The sequence below is a fragment of the Dreissena polymorpha genome, chromosome 1 (genome assembly GCF_020536995.1).
Source record: "Dreissena polymorpha isolate Duluth1 chromosome 1, UMN_Dpol_1.0, whole genome shotgun sequence".
Classification (NCBI taxonomy): domain Eukaryota; kingdom Metazoa; phylum Mollusca; class Bivalvia; order Myida; family Dreissenidae; genus Dreissena; species Dreissena polymorpha.
In genome coordinates, this window is record NC_068355.1 from 174403419 (window position 1) to 174422880 (window position 19462).

The 19462-nt window shown below is 36.5% G+C and overlaps 2 protein-coding genes across 3 annotated transcripts in view; one reads left to right on the forward strand and one right to left on the reverse strand.

The window, feature by feature from the left end:
* LOC127862118 (ubiquitin carboxyl-terminal hydrolase 30-like) overlaps window positions 1-7267 on the reverse strand; it is a 31563-nt gene extending 24296 nt beyond the window's left edge. The window contains exon 1 of the mRNA XM_052401107.1: window positions 6943-7267. The gene's annotated coding sequence lies outside the window, so the exon portion shown is untranslated. The remainder of the gene's footprint in view (window positions 1-6942) is intronic.
* Window positions 7268-7517: 250 nt separating this feature from the next.
* On the forward strand, window positions 7518-19266 carry LOC127862088 (uncharacterized). 2 transcript variants are annotated; one of them, XM_052401051.1, is made up of 5 exons: window positions 7518-8274; window positions 11182-11423; window positions 14416-14574; window positions 15254-15412; window positions 18596-19266. In XM_052401051.1, exons 1-5 carry the CDS (start codon window positions 7544-7546, stop codon window positions 19072-19074), a joined length of 1770 nt encoding a protein of 589 aa, XP_052257011.1. In that variant the 5' UTR covers window positions 7518-7543; the 3' UTR covers window positions 19075-19266. The 2 variants fall into 2 exon arrangements, with proteins under 2 accessions (XP_052257011.1, XP_052257020.1); XM_052401060.1 differs by lacking the exon at window positions 11182-11423 and having other exon boundaries at window positions 7519-8274.
* Window positions 19267-19462: the final 196 nt, after the last annotated feature.

The following is a 19462-nucleotide window of genomic DNA, read 5'->3' on the forward strand; positions in this document are numbered from 1 at the left end:
CCAACTTAAAGAGCTGGATAGGAAATAAACTTTATTAATTTAAAGCTTTATTGATTTATTTATTTGGAAACCTTCAACTGCAAATTGTATTAAGGTTCCATTTGGGAAAATATACACTTTTATTCCATAAGGAATGGGTCCCTTTACCAGCCCGTATTTAAAGGAAAACAAGAGATGTGTTTGTCAGAAACACAATGCCCCCTATTGCACTGCTGTGAAATAAAATTTCAATATATCATTTGGCAGGTTTAGAAATTATCTCCATTTTAAAGCTTATTACTTCCCTTGGATTGTATTTTTTGACTGTTGACCTTGAAGGATGATTGACCTTTCACCACTCAAATTGTGCAGCTTCATGAGATACACATGCATGCCAAATATCAAGTTGCTATATTCAATATTGAAAAAGTTATGGCCAATGTTAAAGTTTTCGGACGGACACACAGACAGACAGACTGACTGACAGTTCAACTGCTATATGCCATCCTACCGGGTGCATAAAAACACACTGAAACACCAACATCCTGTTTTGCAATTCATCATGCAGTACATCTAGCTGTCTATAGCGTAAAACATTTTGCAGTTATAAATCCATATAGCTACCTGTAAGGCTTGTAAGCATTGAGTTCAATAAAAGTACTTGACTGACTTTCTGCAATCAATGTTATTACTGAACAAGAGATGTGTTAGTCAGAAATACAATGCCCCCTACTGTGCCGCTTTTAAGTTTTAAAAATATTAGTTCCCTTGTGAAAATTATCTGTACCAACCAATCGATAAATAGAAATAATCTTCCTTTAAAGCTTGTTACCCTCCTTGGATTATTATATTTTACCTTTGACATTAAAGGACGACCTTGACCTTTCACCACTCAAATGTGCAGCTCCATGAGATACACATAAATGCCAAATATCAATTTGCTACATGTATCTTCAATATTGCAAAAGTTACTGACAATGTAAAAGTTTTATGACGGACGAACGGACAGACGGATGGACTGACGGACATTTCAACTGCTATTATGCCACCCTACTGGGAGCATAAAAAGTTTATCTGACATAACAATTTCAATTAAAAAAAAAATAAGTATGAAAAAAATTATTGCATAAGCGACACATGTATTAAGATATTAATTAGGGATAATTCCAGCACAGAAGAGAATTTCAACAGGACACATAGAAAATAATTGTCTTAAATGGCATCTGATTTATATGCATAAAAGTTTATTTAAAGGGAGAACTGCTAGGACTTTGTAGGACTTTGAAAGAAAATTGCTATGCTCTTTACACAAAAAAGTAATAATATGTTTCTGAAATACTATTATTTTAAACATCTGTTTGTCAGTTTTAAACAATTATGATTTCAAGACTATGCCTTAACCCTTTCAGTGCGGGAACCGAATTTTGAAGGCCTTTGCAAACAGTTTGGATCCAGATGAGACGCCACAGAACGTGGCGTCTCATCAGGATCCAAAATGTTTGCTATTCTGATAATATTCTTTGAAAAAAATCGAAGAAAATGCTAATTTTAGAAATTCAGCAGACGACATTTTAGCAGACGACAAATTTCCCAGCATGCAAAGGGTTAAAGTAGTATGGCTGCATGAGCAACACATTGGTTAAAAGCTTCAGCAAAATAACAGGGCATAAACACTAAAGCAAACAAGATTTCTTTGAGAAACACTATGCCCCCCAGTAAGCCAAATAGAAGTTGCTATGTAGTTTATCAGGGTTGCCACCAACCTGATGAAATAAATTCCCTGACTTTTCACTGACCAAATCTTGGTTTTCACTGATCTTTCCCTGACCAAATCTTGGTTTTCACTGATCTTTCCCTGACCAAATCTTGGTTTTCACTGACTTTTCCCTGACCAAATCTTGGTTTTCACTGACTTTTCCCTGACCAAATCTTGGTTTTCACTGACTAATTTCGCGACATATTCAGCCTCCTCCTCCCCATACAGCTGACCAAATCCACCCATTTAATGTTTATTTTATTCTTTAACATAAAATATTTAACAACTAACAAAGCAGTTCTACTTGAACACTAATCTACATGTATGCATGATGCAAGGCTATATAGTAAATAACACAAAACCAAAGATAAAAAAGTTATTCATGTACAAACACCACATAATATGATTATGTCTCAAAATCTATGAACAAAACATACTTCTATAGGTATATACATGTAATAAATACATAAATAAGCAAAGTTAGTATAGCTCTTTCATGCTGTCATCACTAATGATCCTGCAAAAAATAAAATATAGAATTAAGCCGCTCTGGGGGCAAGGGCTGTAAAGCCTTTCAGCCTTCAAGGATACAAAAGAATAATGAAAGATAACAAGAGCACCGCCTTGCGGGTGCAGACCGCTCATCTATTTTTATTTTTAAAGGTGAAGGGACTCTCAATTTCAATCACAAAGGAGGGAGGGGTGGAGTGAAGAGGGGTGTATAGTGTGGGGGTGTGGACATTTATTACATTATTACATTATCTTCCAAAAATGCGGAAAAAAGGGGGTTCTTGGTTGCGATGGTTGGACGATATTTCAAAACTAAAATAATTAAAATAAATATTTGTGTTTTTTTGGCAGTTTCAAAAAAATAATTTGGGGGGTGTGGGGGGTGGGGAATAGTGTGAGGGTGTGGTGGTCATTTGTGAGATGATCTTAAAAAAAAAAAAAAAAAAAAATAGGGCGGGGGATGGATTCGAGGGGGGGGGGGGGGAGAAGGCACGAGGGATGGTTTGGGTGGAGTCTATTGTGGTATGTTAGGTAAGAGTAGTTTTGTCAAAGTATCAATCAAATCTAATCATAAATAAAGAAGTTATGGCAATTTTAGCAAAATTTAATAATTTGACCTTGAGAGTCAATGTCATTCAAAGGTCAAGGTAAAATTCAACTTGCCAGGTACAGTAACCTCATGATAGCATGAAAGTATTTGAAGTTTGAAAGCAATAGCCTTGATACTTTAGAAGTAAAGTGGATCGAAACACAAAATTCAAGCATATATTCAAAGTTCCTAATTCAAAATAGGGCCATAATTCCGTGAAAATGACAACCAGAGTTATGCAACTTGTCCTTTTACTGTACCCTTATGATAGTTTGCGAGTGTTCCAAGTATGAAAGCAATATCTATGATACTTTAGGGGCAAAGTGGACCAAAACACAAAACTTAACCAAATTTTCAATTTTCTAAGTATAAAGGGCCCATAATTCCGTCCAAATGCCAGTCAGAGTTACATAACTTTGCCTGCACAGTCCCCTTGTGATAGTTAATAAGTGTTGCAAGTATGAAAGCAATAGCTTTGATACTGTAGGAATAAAGTGGACCTAAACACAAAACTTAACCAAATTTTCAATTTTCTAAGTATAAAAAGGACACATAGATCTGTCAAAATGCCAGTCAGAGTTACATTACTTTGCCTGCACAGTCCCCTTTTGATAGTTAGTAAGTGTTGCAAGTATGAAAGCAATAGCTTTGATACTTAAGGAATAAAATGGACCTAAACACAAAACTTAACCAAAATTTTCAATTTTCTAAGTATAAAAAGGGCACATAATTCTGTCAAAATGCACGCCAGAGTTATCTAACTTTGCCTGCCCAGTCCCCTCATGATAGTAAGTAAGTGTACCAAGTTTGAATGCAATAGCATTGATACTTTCTGAGAAAAGTGGACCTAACGCAAAACTTAACAGGACGCCAATGCCGACGCCGAGGTGATGACAATAGCTCATAGTTTTTTTTCAAAAAATAGATGAGCTAAAAACTAGGTGTGAGCATTCTTGAGTTATCATTCTGAAACCATTTTACTGTTTCGAGTCACTGTGACCTTGACCTTTGACCTAGTGACCTAAAAATCAATAGGGGTCATCTGCCAGTCATGATCAGTGTACCTATGAAGTTTCATGATCCTAAGCGTAAGCATTCTTGAGTTATCATCCGGAAACCATTTAGAGTCACTGTGACCTTGACCTTTGACCTAGTGACCTGAAAACCAATAGGGGTCATCTGCCAGTCATGATCAATGTACCTATGAAGTTTCATGATCTTAGGCCTAAGCCTTCTTGAATTATCATCCGGAAACCATCTGGTGGACGGTCAAACCGACATGTGCAAAACAATATACCCCCTCTTCTTCGAAGGGGGGCATAATAATACAAGACTACGCAACCATTGCATAGTTGAAGTGTAAGGGCTTTGTCTTAAAATTCATAACAGGTTCTCATAGACTGGTAATTTTATAAAATTGAGGGGAAGGATCCAGCTTTCAAAAACCAAAGTTCATGATAACTTTAATGTGATGTAACTAGTGATGGGAATATTTTTTGGAATTAGTAAAAACTCTTTTTGTAATGCCTGGTTCAACAATTATATACAAGTATGGTAACAGGCGGGTGCCGGTCAACTTGTCCCTAAATCAACTCGCACGGTAGTCAACTCGCACGTTATTTGGTCAACTCGCACATTTTTGGGTCAACTCGCACGTCTTTTTTGGTCAACTCGCACTTTTTGAAGTCAACTCGCACCCCCCCCCAAAAAAAATTCAGAAATACATGTAGATGAAGGATATTACATAATTAGCAGTTTATAAGTAGTTTATAAGTATAAATCATAGATAGTTTTTTTTTTTTTAATTATCTGAATATACGGTTGTCACAATTAATGTCTCTTTTACACTTGTGGTCGGTGTTTTTCACAGGTTATTATCTGTGTGTAAGAGGTGTGAAAGGTATTATAAACAACGAACAATATTTCAAATGGCCAAACATTAATCCATTAAAGTTAATTGGTATGATAATTAATCAAGTGTACTTAAGTATTTGTCACAACACGGATAATGGTGTAAAAGGTGTTGTATACCGTGCAAGATTCAATTAAAGTTAATTTAGCTTGTAATGAATTAGTTTTACTTTTATGATCAGGTTTAAATTTAATTAAAGAAAATTAAAATGAAAATTAGGTAATGAAATCTTTTATGTATGTGGTATCTTACCATTCGATAAACTTGTAAATCATCTTTACGAAACGACATATGTGAGATATTTAACGTAGCGTTTATTTTCAGGTTGTGCGAAAACCATTCTACAACCAGATGAGTTTGCACATTTTCGTGAGGCGACTGTGCCAAACAGATCCCCCTCGAACTTGTACGTGAATTTTGATAAAAATTGAAGTGAATTAAAACGAAATTTAAAATGTAAGTAATTTTTTAAATACTGCCATGTTTTTCTTTTGTCTTCAGAAGATTGGCTGTCTGTTGTGCTGAGAAGTGGAGGTAGAGGAGTTTGTGGTGGATTTTGCCATTGTTCATATAGATTGCTTATTTAAAGTACAGACGAAACATTAACTGTCTTTCAAATTTTACTTTAGGTTGGCACAGACGTCTAAATGGGAGAGCATGGACTGCCCCTCCCATGTACCTTTTCATATGTCTACTGTCTGACGCGACGAGGCAAACATTGCGGTAAGGAAATAAATATTTTGTACACAAAAAATATGTTATTTTGTAAAAATATTGCAATAAAAACTATTGAACTAAACTCTGAAAGTGTTTTTCAATTGTGTTTATGCAAAAATAACTCATCTAGAACCAACTGTCACATCAATAGCTTGAATAAGGTACGAGTTGACTTAGGTATGACTTGTCTGCCTTGCTAGTTGACCAAACAACGTGCGAGTTGACCACCATGTGACTTGACTTAGGTATGAGTTGCCTGTAAACCTAACAGCCTAAACAGGCCCTTCGTGTTGATAAGTAAATATATCATAAAAATCATAATGTAAACCTTTAATTTTAAGGCTGAGCAGTTCCTATGACTCCATGTCAATGATGGATATTTTTTATTTTAAAAGCAGGCAAACAAAATCAACAATTTAATTGAAGAGTATGTGTTGCCTGTTGAGTGTTGTTTTGCCAACTTTTGCCATACATGCCATACATCCCGGATTGTCCGGGACAGTCCCGGAAATGAAGAACTAGTCCCGCTGTCCCAGAAATCTGTCAAATGTCCCGGAATTTACAAAATCCATATATACATGTACCTTATCTTAGGCTTAACTGCACCTCGAATCTGTGTATATCTGCAGCGTCTCCATGACAATGCCTACCCGAATAGGCAGACTACGCTACGTGTCAAAATCGATCAATTAACAGGGGTCCTGTTATCATATCGATTGTCTCACGTTCGCTGTCAAACCGAAAAGGCGGCATTGTTTAATGTGGTTGTTAATTGACTTTAATCTACTATGTCATTATTTCCCGCTGCGTAAGGGCAAAGGGCAGTTGTTCACACGTCTGAAATGCTTCGAAACTAAGATCACCAGTGAAATGTGTGTAGCAGCGAAACAAGTGTGTAACTAATGTGTGACTGTCCGGATTTTAAGTTGACGTTCTGCCGGTACTGTTTTGTTGTATTTGTTTTATTGTGATTGGTTGTATGTATTGTGAATTGATTTGAGTCGACGATCTAACGGTACTGTATTGTTGTATTTTTTTATTATATAAATGTTATAAATAAATAAAGGCGTATCAACAACTACGCGTTACACACCGGTCTTAATAACAATAACGCAGTGACGTCACCATCTATGTTCAGAACACTTACACTGAAAACACGTGGCTTGTATCTAGTAACAGAAGTAGTAATGTTTAATTTGACGTTAATAGATCAATTGTATTTCGGATAGGCTTTCGAACTTTTGCAATTAACGATGCGAAACAAAAAAAAACATAACCAAAAATGCATATGTCTATAAATATCGCTACATTTTATACATGTCCCGTAAAATCGGCAAAAGTCCCGGACAATTTAACTCAATGTCCCGGAATCGGTCTGAAAAATTATGGCATGTAGGCCTATGCTTTTGCTTTTTTATCAGTGTCAAGCCATATCATAATAAATGAAAAAGGTTGTAAAACTGTTTTATATTTCCCTACCGCGATTTTTCTTTTTTTAGCGTTGGTCCCCAAAACACATAAACCGCAGCTGCAACTGCAGTTGAAATTCCACCTAAAAACAGCAAATTTTGATTCCACATCACCGTGTCAGAAAGTATATAGGTTACAGTATAAAGCTGTACTCTCTAAAAAATATCATAGTTGATTCGAAGGCATGTTGTACACTTTAAACTATTGTACTGGCTTTATCTTTTGGAGAAAGTAGTAGGGCATGAATAGATGCTCATTACTAAATCCTTGAAATATGTTTAACTTGGAGATTATAGTGAAACATTGCACTGAAAAAGGTTACATTCCAATAGAAAACGGCCGAAAAAAAGAGTTGCAAAAACAGTCGATTTTGACAAGTTCATTCTTGGTTCGTACATGATATATCTTTTTTATTGCACAAATCGACTCCGCTTAGAATGGCCTTTAAGAAAAGGTATGGTTATGGGGGTCTCTTTGTGCAAAATGTTGCATTTATTTTCGCTTAAAGATGTCGCTTTTACATTGAATTATATAGGGAAACTATTTAGTATATTGTGACCTTTAGGGTCGTATGCGATTTTCGCAAAACAAAATATTGGACACAAACAAAATGGCAGCGCCCATTAGAACATGTTATCTATTCGGACTTTACGCAAGTTTATTGAAAAATAATTTGCGTCATTATGCCCGAAGACGTAAAGTTGATACACGAATTAAAATATCTCCATCAGAGGATGTTTTAAGACTTAAGAATTTAAGCAAGATCGAAAATCCAAAGAAAAACGCGTTTGTAACATATAACCCTAATGATCCTGTCCAGAGAAGCATATTGGAATTTGCTGGTCAGCCAAAGAAAAATGTTCAATCATTGAAAGAACATAAGCAAGACAGCCTATTGCAACATTATACACAAAAGGATTTGTCTAAAGCTTCAGCAACATTAAATCAACAGACTGATAGTGATATGAAGTTCCAGAAAGGTTCAAAATATGAAACCCGCCTGAACCCCATTAAAACAATCAAAACTGATTTAGGTGAAAGTACTCAAAAAAAAAAAAACCTTAAAGTTGACAAACATGTTAATGCTCAAAAGCTAAATGAAACACTTAATCAAAGTACACATAAAATGATACAAAAAGGTTCAAAATCTGAAGCCGGCATGAACCCCATTAAAACAATGACAACAGATTTAGGTGTAGCTACTCGGAAGAAGAAAGACTTTGAAGGTGTGAAACAAGTAAATGCTCAAAAACTAAAAGAAACACGTCCTAAAAAGGTGGCTTTAAATGAAGAAAACCTTATAAAATTTACCTGGCTGGAAAAAGGTGACAAAACTTTAAGGTAAACCGACAAACTAATGAGTAATTTATTAGTCGAGACTTTATTTTTCAGATGGACATGAACTTTAAACAGCCTTATCATAAATGATTGCAAATGCATAACTTTTTTCTTCATTGCTTTTGTGGAAAAAATGGGTCCCATGGGCAAAATAATTTTTAGCATATGTCATGTTTTCTCCAACTCAGCAATCTATGCTTACAAGGTCAGGAAAGATTAGGTTTCTTATTCATGATAGTCTTTAATTTAATCACGGTTTGTATGACAGTAGAACCCAGCATTTGCGAACTGGCTGAAATAAGAAGTGGAATGACTTGTTGATGGATATATAAAATTCAATAGTATAGTTTAAGGAAAATGTCCCCCGGGCCCCCTTGCAAACAACAAAAGAAAGTCTTACAAGTTAAATGTTATGGAGTCTTGATTGTTCTTATATGATTTTCATGATCAAGAAAACAACAGAACAATTTGTAATGCGTGTATGCCTTTAAAATACACAAAGTTTATTGTTGGTAACATTCTTAATGAGCACGTTTTTGTAGCAATTTTTATAAATTGGCAACTGCGCACTGGTAGTTGTAAAGGTTGTGAAATTGCAACAACAGGTGCATATTGATGGAAATGTGCAAGTTTTCATTGAAACTGTTGATTCTGTGCAGTGATTTTTTTTGCTCAAATTTACAGCTGAATTTCGGCTGCTTCCCAATCGCAAAAATACACGTTTTTTCCCAAAATTCTGACCAAAATTTTCCAAAAAAAGCTCAACTTCCAAAAAAAAAAAAAAAAAAAAAAATTTTTTTTTTTTTTTTTTTTTTTAGAAAGAAGTCTCATATAGAATCTAACTTAATTATGATTTCTTAAATCTAGGTCTCAACTTTATTTTTTAAACATCTTACAAAATATATAACTTGAATTTAGTCATTTTTGTCCATAAATCATTCCCAAACTTGCCACTTTTATTGATAAAAAAAAAAACCAATTTGACCAGACTCCTTTTCTAGAAAACTCCCTGAACATGCACTTAAAAACAATATCACTTCTGTTACTTATAATCCTATTTATAATGCTTATTTTTTCCCAATTTCATGGTTTATCGCGCTATTTTTCCCAATTTCACGGTTTATCGCGCTAATTTTCCCAATTCAAATGGCACAGGCTGTAACAAATTAAAGCAAAAAAAATCACTGCTGTGAATAATTGCAACTACAGCTTGGCTGCAACCACAGATTATTTTTGTTCCATTATGAGCTGCTTATTCTGGCGTGTTGTTTTATTACATTTTTAATGTGAAAATAAAACAAATAAAGATACAACAGGGCTAAATCTGATGCAGTTGAAAATAAATACAATAATGCCCCAGGGTTGGTAATGGGGCCATGCATAGCTGAGATTGACCGTATTGTCATAAGAGAAGTTCATCATCAATTAGAAGTGAATTGGTGTAGAAATGAAGAAGTTATAGTAAAAGGCAATTTTGGGTGGGTGTGACATATGTGGGCAGGGCGCCCCAGGGTTGGTAATTGTGCCATGCATAGTTGAGATTGACCGTATTGTCATAAGAGAAGTTCAGTATCAATTTGAAGTGAATCGGTGTAGAAATGAAGAAATTATAGTAAAAGGCAATTTTGGGCGGGTGTGGTCTATGTGGGCGGGGCCCCAGGGTTGGTAATGGGGCCATGCATAGTTGAGATTGACCGTATTGTCATAAGAGAGGTTCAGTATCAATTTGAAGTGAATCGGTGTAGAAATGAAGAAATTATAGTAAAAGGCAATTTTGGGTGGGTGTGGTCTATGTGGGCGGGGCGCCCCAGGGTTGGTAATGGGGCCATGCATAGTTGAGATTGACTGTATTGTCATAAGAGAAGTTCAATATCAATTTGAAGTGAATCGGTGTAGAAATGAAGAAATTATAGTAAAGGCAATTTTGGGTGGGTGTGGTCTATGTGGGCGGGGCCCCAGGGTTGGTTATGGGGCCATGCATAGTTGAGATTGACCCTAATGTCATAAGAGAAGTTCAGTATCAATTTGAAGTGAACAATAAACTTTAGTATAAAAAAAATAAAGAAAGAAAATTAAGTCTTAATTTAACTAACCGTTACTGCATTAAGTCTAACTGTAGATAGGACAAGTACCAATAACACTGGGATGAGTATCATAACACTGGAAGATGTCCTGTAGGGCAAGTTCCTCAAGAACAATGTTAATACTCTGATAATGATACTAAAAAATTTCTTTTAACAACTACATGTATACTTGAAATTAGGCATGTTGCTTTCAAATTAAATTCAGTAATTATAATTTCTTAATCATTATACAAATTAAAACTTTGTATAATGTCATTTGCTTTTTTAACCAGGTTTTTAACCAGGTTTTCCGAAGGAAAAAACTGGTTATTAGATTGGCGAATGCGGGCGGGCTGGCTGGCTGGCGGGCTGGCGGAACAAGCTTGTCCGGGCCATAACTATGTCGTTCATTGTCAGATTTTAAAATCATTTGGCACATTTGTTCACCATCATTGGACGGTGTGTCGCGCGAAAGAATTACGTCGATATCTCCAAGGTCAAGGTCACACTTTGAGTTCAAAGGTCAAAAATGGCCATAAATAAGCTTGTCCTGGCCATAACTATGTCATTCATTGTGAGATTTTAAAATCATTTGGCACATTTGTTCACCATCATGGGACGGTGTGTCGCACGAAAGAATCACGTCAATATCTCCAATGTCAAGGTCCCCACGACTAAAAATATATATTTTTTTTAAACAAACTTACAAAAGGGGTTAATTTTGTTTGTTCATTTCAAAAGTTCAGTTTGAGTTTTCTCCCTTTATCAGATTTTTTTTTCACAATGAAAACCTGTTTTTGTGACAATTTTGTCCCTTGTTAATAAATGAAATTATATCCTTTTTCAGTAGTCTTTTGGTGCACGCCAAATCAAAGCAAGGCAGAGAACAAGGTGAAATAGTGATAGAAGGCAAAAAGACAGTTTTGCAGGCCCTATCCCTTGGGTTGAAAATTAAATGCTTGTTCTTTAGTGGCATTGATAAATTAGATTTCTTGAATCATGTGGATTTCAAGGATGTGTCTGTTTATAAGACAAGCTTTAAAAACTTGCGGGTATGGACTGAACTGTCAGAACCAGAGGGTTTCATAGGTAAGACATTTCGTTGAACTGCTTAAGACCAAATGCACTTTCTGAATATATTGCTTGTTTATACATGTACTAGCATGGACCAGGTTTTTGGTTATGGGGTGGGGCATTAACTTTAGATCATAAACTATGTTTGCTTAGACTGTATCATTGGCTAGAAATATTTCTTTATAAGATATTTGCAAGTTTTCAAAAATGAATCAGTTTAATGATATTTTTACATGAAAATAAATCAAATTACAAGTTCCTGTTAAATCATTATCATCATAATTGTTTCACTGAAGTATCATTCAAACATCTTGATCATCAAGTTTTAGCATTTAATATGTCAATATGATAAATGTAGCATAACAAGTAAGTGGTGGATTAGGAATATTTTATTTATTCTGAAATGTTGTACAAAATGTAGTTAGTAGAGAAACCAATTAACATTGATGTACTCAGCTTCAGTTACTCAGTTAAAAACAAGTATACATGTAGTATTCTACAATTTATGCAAAATGGTGAAGAAAATTCATTGTTTGAAGCAATTACAGGAGGGAGGGTGGTTTTGTTGCTTTGATTAAGTTTATAATGTAAGTTTTACAAAACTGATTCTGCACCAGAAATGAATTTTTAAAAATCATGTAACTTAAACTAGGTTACCAAATATATGGCTGGAGCAGCGCAGGTTGTGCATATTTTGGTAGTCATGATGAAAAAGTTTTGCAAACAAGAAACTTTAGCTAAGATGTATTATTTTATATTTAAGATCTCTTGTTTTTGGGCCTCTCTCGACTGCAGGGGCATGAATTTATGAAACTTAATTGAGGACCACTATATTACGTAACAAATTATTATTTACACCCCTGGGCCTTGTCATTTTACATAATTATGCCGCCCTTCGAAGAAGAGGGGGTATATTGCTTTGCTCATGTCCGTCTGTCAGGTCGGTCGGTTGTCAGACGATAACTCAAGAACGCTTGGGCCTAGGATCATGAAACTTCATAGGTACATTGATCATGACTCGCCGATGACCCCTATTGATTTTGAGGTCACTAGGTCAAAGGTCAAGGTCACGGTGACCAGAAATAGTAAAATGGTTTTTGAATGATAACTCAAGAACGCATACGCCTAGTTTTCAAACAAGTTTCTATAAATAATATAAATCATGTTTATCTTTGGACAAGGCCAGTTTTAAATTCGGATAAATAAAAAAAAATTCTAGATGTGGATACATTCTAAATATGAATGGCATTGGCTTTGAAGATTTAAACAAGAATTTTTAAGATACCTTCTGTACAAATGAATGTTAAACGATTCCGTAATGGTTTGTATGGGTTTGTATGGGATAAAATGATTATAACAAAAGCCATTGGAGGTTTCAGAAAAGATTTATAAAGGTATTCCCTGAATGAGTCTGTGTAAACTGGTGACCTGGGGCTAGGCCAGATTTGACCCCATGATCAGAACTGGTGACCTGGGGCTAGGCCAGATTTGACCCCATGATCAGAACTGGTGACCTGGGGCTAGGCCAGATTTGACCCCATGATCAGAACTGGTGATCTGGGGCTAGGCCAGATTTGACCCCATGATCAGAACTGGTGATCTGGGGCTAGGCCAGATTTGACCCCATGATCAGAACTGGTGATCTGGGGCTAGGCCAGATTTGACCCCATGATCAGAACTGGTGACCTGGGGCTAGGCCAGATTTGACCCCATGATCAGAACTGGTGACCTGGGGCTAGGCCAGATTTGACCCCATGATCAGAACTGGTGATCTGGGGCTAGGCCAGATTTGACCCCATGATCAGAACTTGAACAAACATTGTCGAGGGTTATAATACTCTGCTTCATACATAATACACATAATTTCACTTATTTAACCTTTGGTCCTTGTGGTGTCAGAGATATTTATTTAAATCTCTTTCGGCCCTGTTTCCTAATAAATCATCGGACCTGAACAATTTTAACAATTTTTATCCTGGAGGGCCATTCATGGTATGTTCCTTTGAAATTTCATCTGATTCTGCTTATTACTTTAGGAGATGTCATTTTACCCTTTCCCACTCATGAGCAAAGTGAAAATGGCGCTATATGCAAACAGCATAAAACCAGAACAGCCTGCGAGTTACTCACAGTCTGTTCAGGTCTTTTGCTGTTTGCTGCTCATCAGTATTTAAGGGTAATAAATGAGGCCTTTAAAACTTGAATCTAGTAAGAAAGGTCTTTAATGAAATTTTACTTTCTAAGGGACTACAAATACGGTACGTAAAAATATGTATCTAAAGGGTTACGGTAAATGAAACGTTTACTGAAATCACCCTATCCCAATAGCTCACCATGAGCAAGTTATGCATAGCTTTTGCAATAATTTTAATCATTAGTTTTTTTTCATCCAGAAACGACAATCAGCAGTATATGAGCATAACTGTTCACAAATTGGTCTTATGCCGTGTTTGATCAGGGTAGCTTCACACCAGCCTGTGCATTTTTAATGTCTTGTTAAGAGCTGAATTGCTTGCTATAAAGGTTTCGGTGAGTCATTAGCAGAAGGGTAGCTATGGACCAGACGTCTAAAATGCTCACACTGGTATGGAGCTACGTTTGCAGCATATGGCATAAGAAATATTTTTGCGTTATATGTTTATCAGAGGCGTCAAAGTTCAGGATTATGCCTGAAATCAGGATTTTGGCCCTTAAGGACCAATTTTGATATTGATATAAATCAGTGGATTTTTTATCTGGAATTTTAAGATTATGTCACAAAATGTCATCTTAAACACAAATTATTTTACTTTGACATATTGTTTACACAGTTATATACAATAGTACACAAAGTTACATGAATTATTAACCCTTTTTTGCTCTGGCCCCAAAACGATAGGCATATTTTCAGGATTTTAGATTTTGGCCAATTGAAACCCCTGTTTATGGTTCATATGGTAATTTTTGTATATTCACTTGATTTGAAATCAACTGTATGTCTGTACCTATTTCTCATGTTCGTGAACAGGAATATTTCAGAAACCCAAAGATGGCGAAGTTCTCCAACCATTAAAGACTGTACATCCAGTAACACTTATCTGTGACAGAGTCATGGACCCTGCTCGCCTAACAGCGTTATTGAAGGAAGCAGTATCAACTGGATGTGATCAATTCATTACAATCAAAGGTATCAGTATTCAAATAAAAAAATACCATAGCATCTTGTGATTTTGAAACTTGGAATATTGTTAAAACTGGTCTTTCCATACACTCCTAACATGCACATAACTTGCATTTATAAGCAGGCTGACTGAGAGTATGCATTTTATCTTGACAGTCAATAGTGTACAAGAATACACTGTCAGCTCTAAAACACTTAGATGGATTATTTTATGCACTGTTACAAAGTGCTATACATGTTTACATTCAACTGAACTTAGTTCTTATACACTTTTTATTCAAAGGCTATTTGTGTTTTACACAGTTTACATTATTGAAAAGTTATAGCAGTTTCTTTGGCAAATTATATGTTTAACAGTGTGAACTTACTGTTGCAGTACATGTACTATGATGACATAGGTATTTAACCCTTTCAGTGCGGGAACCGAATTTTGAAGGCCTTTGCAAACAGTTTGGATCAAGATGAGACGCCACAGAACGTGGCGTCTCATCAGGATCCAAACTGTTTGCTATTCTGATAGTATTCTTTGAAAAAAAAATCGAAGAAAATGCTAATTTTAGAAATTCAGCAGAAGACATTTTAGCAGACGACAAATTTCCCAGCATGCAAAGGGTTAATAATATTAAATGTGTGTACTTGAGCATATAAATTATATGATTCCCAGTAAAACCATGACTTGTTTCAGGCAGTTACAATGTGTGGCATGCATCCATCTTAATGAACTCGGAGTTGGGAGCTCTGAAGGTTCCAACATTCTGTGACGTACCATGGACAAAACTTACAGCCTTACTGCCGACCACGACTAACCTTCAGGTCTTCATCACTGATACCAAGACCCTGAATGGTTTGAAAATTGATTGACTTTGTCTGTTGACATTTGGTTAGGTTAAATACTACATGGCTTTCTTTCCTTCTTTAACTGTGCCTCATTCATGCCTTTTCCCAAAAGAAAAGGCCCTGTCCCCTAAAATAATTTCGTGCACTTCACTTTTCTTTGTCATTTATAGTGTTATGTGTCATCTGTCAGTATAATTGTAGCAATAGCTCCCTTAACCTTGACCCATCTGACCCCTTATGCAACCCAGGCCTCCCTTAACCTTGACCCATCTGACCCCTTATGCAACCCAGACCTCCCTTAACCTTGACCCATCTGACCCCTTATGCAACCCAGGCCTCCCTTAACCTTGACCCATCTGACCCCTTATGCAACCCAGGCCTCCCTTAACCTTGACCCATCTGACCCCTTATGCAACCCAGGCCTCCCTTAACCTTGACCCATCTGACCCCTAATGCAACCCAGGCCTCCCTTAACCTTGACACATCTGACCCCTAATGCAACCCAGGCCTCCCTTAACCTTGACACATCTGACCCCTAATGCAACCCAGGCCTCCCTTAACCTTGACCCATCTGACCCCTAATGCAACCCAGGCCTCCCTTAACCTTGACCCATCTGACCCCTAATGCAACCCAGGCCTCCCTTAACCTTGACCCATCTGACCCCTTATGCAACCCAGGCCTGGTCAGATTAAGATGAATGTTGTGCACAAACATTTCCTGATTTTTCTGAAAACAAAAGGGGCCATATAAATCCTATTGGCAAGTCAGAGTTTAGGGCCTTGTTTTGTTAACTCATATAAAGGTCCCCAAAGTGTGCAAAGTTTCAATTTAACATGTTGACTTTTTCTCTTTGCTTGTGAATATGACCTTTATCCATGAAATGGATACTCTTAGCGTAAATTTTCTATAATTGCAAGTGCAACTCTTTTTTACAAAGCATATCAACATTTGTATCTGCAGCTAAATAAGTATGACGAGACTTATTGCCAATAAAATGGTGAACTAAATGTATATTTCTGTATGTTTATTTGATACTTACAACTCCGATAAAACCGCAGGCTTTCAATGGCATAGTTATCCCCACGCTTTTCGGAGAACTAGTGGGGATTATGTGGTTATCTTTGCCGTCTGTCCGTCCTGGCCACTATTTCCTCCTACACTATTAGCACTAGAACCTTGAAACTTACACACATGGTAGCTATGAGCATACCAGCGACAGTGACAGAATTTGGTCTGACCTCTGGGTCAAAAGTGATGGGGGTTGGGGTGGGGCCGGGTCAGAGATTTTCCTGCGACCTCGATTCGAAAAATGCTCATAACTACTGTCCCTTCAGATATTGCTTTCATATTTGGTATGCATGTGTATCTAGACAACACCTTTCCATGCGCATACAATTTTTTACCCCTGTGACCTTGAACTTGAGGTCAGCGTTCAAGTTTCGAAATCTGCGACCGCGATTCCAAAAAGGCTCATAACTACTGTGTCCCTTCAGATATTGCTTTCATATTTGTTATGCATGTGTATCTGGACAACACCTTTCCATGCGCATAAAATGTTTGGCCTCTGTGACCTTGACCTTAAGGTCAGCGTTCAGGTTTCAGATCTGCGACCTTGATTAAAAAAAGCTCATACCTACGGTGTCCCTTCAGATATTGCTTTCATATTTGGTACGCATGTGTTTCTTGACAACACCTTTCCATGCGCATGAAATCTTTTAACTTGGGGTCCGTGTTCAGGTTTCGAAATCTGCGACAGCGATTCCAAAAAAGCTCATAACGTCTGTGGCCCTTCATTTATTGCTTTCATATTTGGTACGCATGTGTATCAGTTCTGGACAAGACCTTTCCATGCGCATAAAAATTTTGACTCCTGTGACCTTGAAATTGAACTTAGGGTCCGCGTTTAGATTTTGAAATCTATTATGTGGTTATCTCGGCCATCTGTCCCTCCGTCCTGGCCACTATCTCCTCCTACACTATTAGCTCTAGAACCTTGAAACTTACACACATGGTAGCTATGAGCATATGTGTGACAGTGCACTATTTGGAATTTTGATCTGAACCCTCGGTCAAAAGTAATGGGGGTTGGGATGGGGCAGGGTCAGAGATTTTCACTCATTTTTATGTATTGTTTTTGCCCTGTCTGTTGGTCTGTCTGTTGGTCTGTCTGTTTGCGCCAACTTTAACATTTTGCAATAACTTTTGCTATATTGAAGATAGCAACTTCATATTTGGCATGCATGTGTATCTCATGAAGCTGCACATTTTGAGTGGTGAAAGGTCAAGGTCATCCTTCAGGGTCAGAGGTCAAATATATGTGGCCAAAATCGCTCATTTTATGAATACTTTTGCAATATTGAAGATAGCAACTTGATATTTGGCATGCATCTGTATCTCATGGAGCTGCACATTTTGAGTGGTGAAAAGTCAAGGTCATCCTTCAAGGTCAGAGGTCAAATATATGTGGCCCAAATCGCTTATTTTATAAATACTTTTTCAATATTGAAGATAGTATCTTGATATTTGGCATGCATGTGCATCTCATGGAGCTGCACATTTTGAGTGGTGAAAGGTCAAGGTCAAGGTCATCCTTCAAGGTCAGAGGTCAAATATATGTGGCCCAAATCGCTTATTTTATGAATACTTTTGCAATATTGAAGATAGCAACTTGATATTTGGCATGCATGTGTATCTCATGGAGCTGCACATTTTGAGTGGTGAAATGTCAAGGTCAAGGTCATCCTTCACAAGGTCATCCTACAAGGTCAAACATCATATAGGGGGACATTATGTTTCACAAACACATCTTGTTTAGGTTACTAAATAACTTATTTTACATTAACTTCTTCATTTCTACATCAATTTACTTCAAATTGATACTGAACATCTCTTATGACAATACAGTCAATCTCAACTATGCATGGCCCCATTACCAACACTGGGGCGCCTCTGGGTCAAACATGCGGCGTGGGGATATGCGTCGGCCTCTGCTGGCCATTTCTAGTTGAAATAGGTTTGACATCATTTGGCTCAAATATTTGAATATGGAATAAAGAGTGAAGGTTACATATTTGTGTTCTACCTAATATAAAATATTGTAAGAATGCAGGTGAATTAAGTATTTAAAAAGGTCCATTTCAATTTGTCCATAATTGCATATGTTAATTGGTACAACTTACTGCTTTTCAGAAGATGAACAAAATTTTCTTAAAGGCAACATTGCGGTGGTTGATAGGATTGAAGAGTTAACAGAAAGAGAAATGGAATTGTCAGATAATGAACTTGAAGATGAATCAGAAAATGACGAAGAGGATGATCACTATATTCCTGAGCCTTTACAAGAAAAGAAAAGACCATTTAAAGTATTAAGACAGTCAAGTATATTGGATGATTTACCCGAGGATTCCTCCTTCTCTGATAAGAAAATTATGAATCTGTATAAACAAGCACCTTTAAACATTATTGAAAGGAGTGAAATGAAAGTATCAGATGGCAAGCATGTAGTTTTAATCGTTTGTGGGGAAAATGGGGTAACAAAGGAAGCGCGGAAATTTGTGTACGACATGTATGGGGAGTACGTGGAGCATTCTGAATTGGATGTCAGTGCAGGCCAGACTGGACATTCAACGCTTTTGGACATTGTGGAACAGATGAAGAATGAGGACTAACCATGTATTCATCTTGGAAATCAGCCATAGATTGATTGACAGGCTTACTTTTCCTTAGCAAAATTAGCATGTGACTTTATTTGGACCCAATCTGTTAGGTTATAATAATTACAAATATCCCATACAAATAACCGATCAAGCGTGATAATATGCGTATTGATAATATATTACAATAAAATATATACAAATCTTGTTGTTTCTTACTATAATGTATAAATGATCTCAATCTTAATGTTTTATTTATTTTCCATGTTCAATATCGATGATTAGATATGAATAAAAAAATTTACATGGTTTATAAGATACCCATATCTTTTCGATCTATTTAGGATTTTTAACAGATAATGCACACAAGAACACCATGCATAAAGTGTAGATACAAGATCAC